The 5,000-nt window shown below is 49.2% G+C and overlaps 1 protein-coding gene across 1 annotated transcript in view; it reads left to right on the top strand.

Annotated features, from left to right (window-relative positions):
• exosc9 (exosome component 9) overlaps positions 1 to 5,000 on the top strand; it is a 12,993-nt gene that overhangs the window by 5,375 nt on the left and 2,618 nt on the right. Inside the window, exons 5-10 of the mRNA XM_064963727.1 lie at positions 1,022 to 1,159; positions 1,414 to 1,496; positions 2,814 to 2,946; positions 4,146 to 4,234; positions 4,396 to 4,542; positions 4,728 to 4,876. Coding sequence (XP_064819799.1) covers positions 1,022 to 1,159; positions 1,414 to 1,496; positions 2,814 to 2,946; positions 4,146 to 4,234; positions 4,396 to 4,542; positions 4,728 to 4,876 — 739 coding nt within the window. The remainder of the gene's footprint in view (positions 1 to 1,021; positions 1,160 to 1,413; positions 1,497 to 2,813; positions 2,947 to 4,145; positions 4,235 to 4,395; positions 4,543 to 4,727; positions 4,877 to 5,000) is intronic.

The raw sequence follows: 5,000 nt of genomic DNA, 5'->3' as shown, positions 1-5,000 counted from the left end.
ATGGCTTTCTTCTTGCCACTCTTCCATAAAGGCCAGATTTGTGCAATATACGACTGATTGTTGTCCTATGGACAGAGTCTCCCACCTCAGCTGTAGATCTCTGCAGTTCATCCAGAGTGATCATGGGCCTCTTGGCTGCATCTCTGATCAGTCTTCTCCTTGTATGAGCTGAAAGTTTAGAGAGACGGCCAGGTCTTGGTAGATTTGCAGTGGTCTGATACTCCTTCCATTTCAATATTATCGCTTGCACAGTGCTCCTTGGGATGTTTATAAAGCTTGAGAAATCTTTTTGTATCCAAATCTGGCTTTAAACTTCTTCACAACAGTATCTCGGACCTGCCTGGTGTGTTCCTTGTTCTTCATGATGCTCTCTGCGCTTTTAACGGACCTCTGAGACTATCACAGTGCAGGTGCATTTATACGGAGACTTGATTACACACAGGTGGATTGTATTTATCATCATTAGTCATTTAGATCAACATTGGATCATTCAGAGATCCTCACTGAACTTCTGGAGAGAGTTTGCTGCACTGAAAGTAAAGGGGCTGAATAATTTTGCACGTCCAATTTTTCAGTTTTTGATTTGTTAAAAAAGTTTGAAATATCCAATAAATGTCGTTCCACTTCATGATTGTGTCCCACTTATTGTTGATTCTTCACAAAAAATACAGTTTTATATCTTTATGTTTGAAGCCTGAAATGTGGCAAAAGGTCGCAAAGTTCAAGGGGGCCGAATACTTTCGCAACGCACTGTATCTATAATGACTATCTACCTGTCTATTTCTCCAGGTGTGGTACAGATCTATAATGCCTGTCTACCTGTCTATTTCTCCAGGTGTGGTACAGATCTATAATGCCTGTCTACCTGTCTATCTCTCCAGGTGTGGTACAGATCTATAATGCCTGTCTACCTGTCTATTTCTCCAGGTGTGGTACAGATCTATAATGCCTATCTACCTGTCTATTTCTCCAGGTGTGGTACAGATCAATGTCTGTGTAATTAGTGTGTCTGTATCTCCAGGTGTGGCAGATTAGGGTGGACGTCCACTTGCTGAACCACGATGGTAACCTAATGGACGCTGCCAGCATTGCTGCCATCGCGGCCCTCTGTCACTTCAGACGGCCCGATGTGGGCATCCAGGGAGAGGAAGTCACTGTGGTGAGGAGAGGGGTGGGGTGATGCTATCGTCAACTAATGCCATGGCAACAATCTTTGACATTGATTACACCCCTGGGTAGTGTTAATTAGGAACCAAACTGACAAGCAGGGAAGGACCACCTGGATTTGTCTAATAAGACACATTCATATTTGTCACACGTTGCAAAAGGTTTTAAAAATGTAATTTGTTGCATGCCCTAATGAACACAACCCCAATTTATAATGATTTAACCCTTCATGTGTCGGTTCCACAGTACAGTACAGAGGAGAGAGACCCCATTCCCCTCAGCATCTACCACATGCCCATCTGTGTCAGTTTCTCCTTCTTCCAACAAGGGTAGGTCCCTGTTATATAAGATCACCTGTATGTTTGACATCACTAACAGACAGTGATGGCTGCCATTGCAGTTCTCTCTCAGCCTCTCTTCCCTCTCCTCTCCTGTTCTCCTTCTCTCCACTGCTCTCTTCCCTCTCCTTTCCTGTTCTCATTCTCTCCACTGTTCTCTTCCCTCTCCTCTCCTGTTCTCCTCTCCACTGCTCTCTTCCCTTTCCTCTCCTGTTCTCCTTCTCTCCACTGTTCTCTTCCCTTTCCTCTCCTGTTCTCCTTCTCTCCACTGTTCTTTTCCCTTTCCTCTCCTGTTCTCCTTCTCTCCACTGTTCTCTTCCCTTTCCTCTCCTGTTCTCCTTCTCTCCACTGTTCTCTTCTCTTTCCTCTCCTGTTCTTCTCTCCACTGCTCTCTTCCCTTTCCTCTCCTGTTCTCCTTCTCTCCACTGTTCTCTTCCCTTTCCTCTCCTGTTCTCCTTCTCTCCACTGTTCCTTCCTCTCCTGTTCTCCTTCTCCTTCTCTCCACTGTTCTCTTCCTTTCCGCTCCTGTTCTCCTTCTCTCCACTGTTCTCTTCCCTTTCCTCTCCTGTTCTCCTTCTCTCCACTGTTCCTTCCTCTCCTGTTCTCCTTCTCTCCACTGTTCCTTCCTCTCCTGTTCTCCTTCTCCTTCTCTCCACTGTTCTCTTCCCTTTCCTCTCCTGTTCTCCTTCTCTCCACTGTTCTCTTCCCTTTCCTCTCCTGTTCTCCTTCTCTCCACTGTTCCTTCCTCTCCTGTTCTCCTTCTCTCCACTGTTCCTTCCTCTCCTGTTCTCCTTCTCCTTCTCTCCACTTTTCTCTTCCCTTTCCTCTCCTGTTCTCCTTCTCTCCACTGTTCTCTTCCCTTTCCTCTCCTGTTCTCCTTCTCTCCACTGTTCTCCTTTCCTTTCCTCTCTCCCTGTTCTCCTTCTCTCCACTGCTCTCTTCCCTTTCCTCTCCTGTTCTCCTTTCTCAGTTCTCTTCCCTTTCCTCTCCTGTTCTCCTTCTCTCCACTGGTTCTCCTTCTCTCCACTGGTTCCCTTTCCTCTCCTGTTCTCCTTCTCTCCACTGTTCCTTCCTCTCCTGTTCTCCTTCTCCTTCTCTCCACTGTTCTCTTCCCTTTCCTCTCCTGTTCTCCTTCTCTCCACTGTTCTCTTCCCTTTCCTCTCCTGTTCTCCTTCTCTCCACTGTTCTCTTCCCTTTCCTCTCCTGTTCCCTTTCCCTTTCTCACTGTTCCCTTTCCTCTCATTCTCTCCACTGTTCTCTATGTCCTATCTCATATCCCCTCTCCTACCCCTCTCCCTCTGCAACCAGGACCTACCTGTTGGTTGACCCCTGTGAGCGTGAGGAGCGTGTGATGGACGGCCTGCTGATGATAGCCATGAACAAACACAGAGAGATCTGCTCCATCCAGTCCAGTGGAGGCATCATGCTGCTCAAAGACCAGGCGGGTACTGGGGAGCCATAGAGCTATAGTCAGCTGCTCAAAGACCAGGCGGGTACTGGGGAGCCATAGAGATACATTCAGCTGCTCAAAGACCAGGCGGGTACTGGGGAGCCATAGAGATACAGTCAGCTGCTCAAAGACCAGGCGGGTACTGGGGAGCCATAGAGATACAGTCAGCTGCTCAAAGACCAGGCGGGTACTGGGGAGCCATAGAGATACAGTCAGCTGCTCAAAGACCAGGCGGGTACTGGGGAGCCATAGAGATACAGTCAGCTGCTCAAAGACCAGGCGGGTACTGGGGAGCCATAGAGATACAGTCAGCTGCTCAAAGACCAGGCGGGTACTGGGGAGCCATAGAGATACAGTCAGCTGCTCAAAGACCAGGCGGGTACTGGGGAGCCATAGAGATACAGTCAGCTGCTCAAAGACCAGGCGGGTACTGGGGAGCCATAGAGATACAGTCAGCTGCTCAAAGACCAGGCGGGTACTGGGGAGCCATAGAGATACAGTCAGCTGCTCAAAGACCAGGCGGGTACTGGGGAGCCATAGAGATACAGTCAGCTGCTCAAAAGACCAGGCGGGTACTGGGGAGCCATAGAGATACAGTCAGCTGCTCAAAGACCAGGCGGGTACTGGGGAGCCATAGAGATACAGTCAGCTGCTCAAAGACCAGGCGGGTACTGGGGAGCCATAGAGATACAGTCAGCTGCTCAAAAGACCAGGCGGGTACTGGGGAGCCATAGAGATACAGTCAGCTGCTCAAAAGACCAGGCGGGTACTGGGGAGCCATAGAGATAGTCAGCTGCTCAAAGACCAGGCGGGTACTGGGGAGCCATAGAGATACAGTCAGCTGCTCAAAGACCAGGCGGGTACTGGGGAGCCATAGAGATAGTCAGCTGCTCAAAGACCAGGCGGGTACTGGGGAGCCATAGAGATACAGTCAGCTGCTCAAAAGACCAGGCGGGTACTGGGGAGTTAATGCAACTCTGGATCCTTGTCCCTGTACGGGCAGACCCGGGATGCCAACCCACGACCACAACAACACTTTCTACGCGCAAATCAGCATGCTAAACACTTGTCTAGATATCATAACCATGGCATTGGTAGGCCAGGGGGCTGATAATATTCCGGATGGATACGAGCATACACTAGCTACTTCACTGTGATTTGTATCTCTAAAGCATGCTGTGTTTGTACAGGTCCTCAGGTGCAGTAAGATCGCTAGTGTCAAAGTGTCAGAGATCACAGAGCTAATCAACAAAGCCCTGGAGAACGACAAGAAAGCCAGGTGGGTCACGTCAACTTGGTCTCGTTAACGTTCATTTTGACTTTGTGCTATCGAGTGGAAACCCGTTTATATAAACCTCCATGACTCTGGTGTTGCTACTTTGGCATCATTTCATTTTTGGATTCCAATAAAGTTCTCCTTTTGAATATCGGTTATTTCAGAAAAACTGGGGGTAAGTTTGGCTTCGCAGAGTCGTTGCCCCAGGAGCGAATCACAGCGCTGAAAACAGACGTGTCACCTGTGGAAATGAGTGACGTCAAGGAGAAGGCCAATGAGATCGTCCAGAGAGCCGAGGTCCCACCCCAAACGTATCCCTTCAAAGAAAGTCTTGGAGTTACTCTGAATAAAGGGGGGGTGGGGGTGGGGGTGGGGGGGGAGAGTCATTGTTTGTGGGCGAGTGAGTTAGTGAGCGAGTGACTTGGTGTGCCTGTACTCTTGTCTGTTTTCTCAATGGTTTACTCTAGACTCTAGTCCTTAACCAACCGTGGGACAGCGTTCCCTCTCCAGTGTTAACTGCCCCAGGTACAGGCCAGGTGGGGGAGGGGCTAGAGAACTCCTGGGGTCTGAAGGAAGAGGAGGAGGAGGAGGAGCAGGAAGATGAGATCATGGAGTTGGAAGAGGGACATGAGGAGAAGGGGAGAGGTAACTATTTGCCTAAGTTTTGTTTTCCTTGGGTGAGTGAAACTGACTCGCCTGGTCCCAGATCTGTTTGTGCTGTCTTCTATGGCCATAGTTGGCAAGACGGCACAGAATGATCTGGAACCAG

Source organism: Oncorhynchus masou, unplaced genomic scaffold, assembly GCF_036934945.1.
Source record: "Oncorhynchus masou masou isolate Uvic2021 unplaced genomic scaffold, UVic_Omas_1.1 unplaced_scaffold_823, whole genome shotgun sequence".
In the NCBI taxonomy this organism is placed as follows: domain Eukaryota; kingdom Metazoa; phylum Chordata; class Actinopteri; order Salmoniformes; family Salmonidae; genus Oncorhynchus; species Oncorhynchus masou.
Note: the sequence above shows the minus strand (reverse complement) of the source record. Positions and strands in the feature narration are given on the sequence as shown.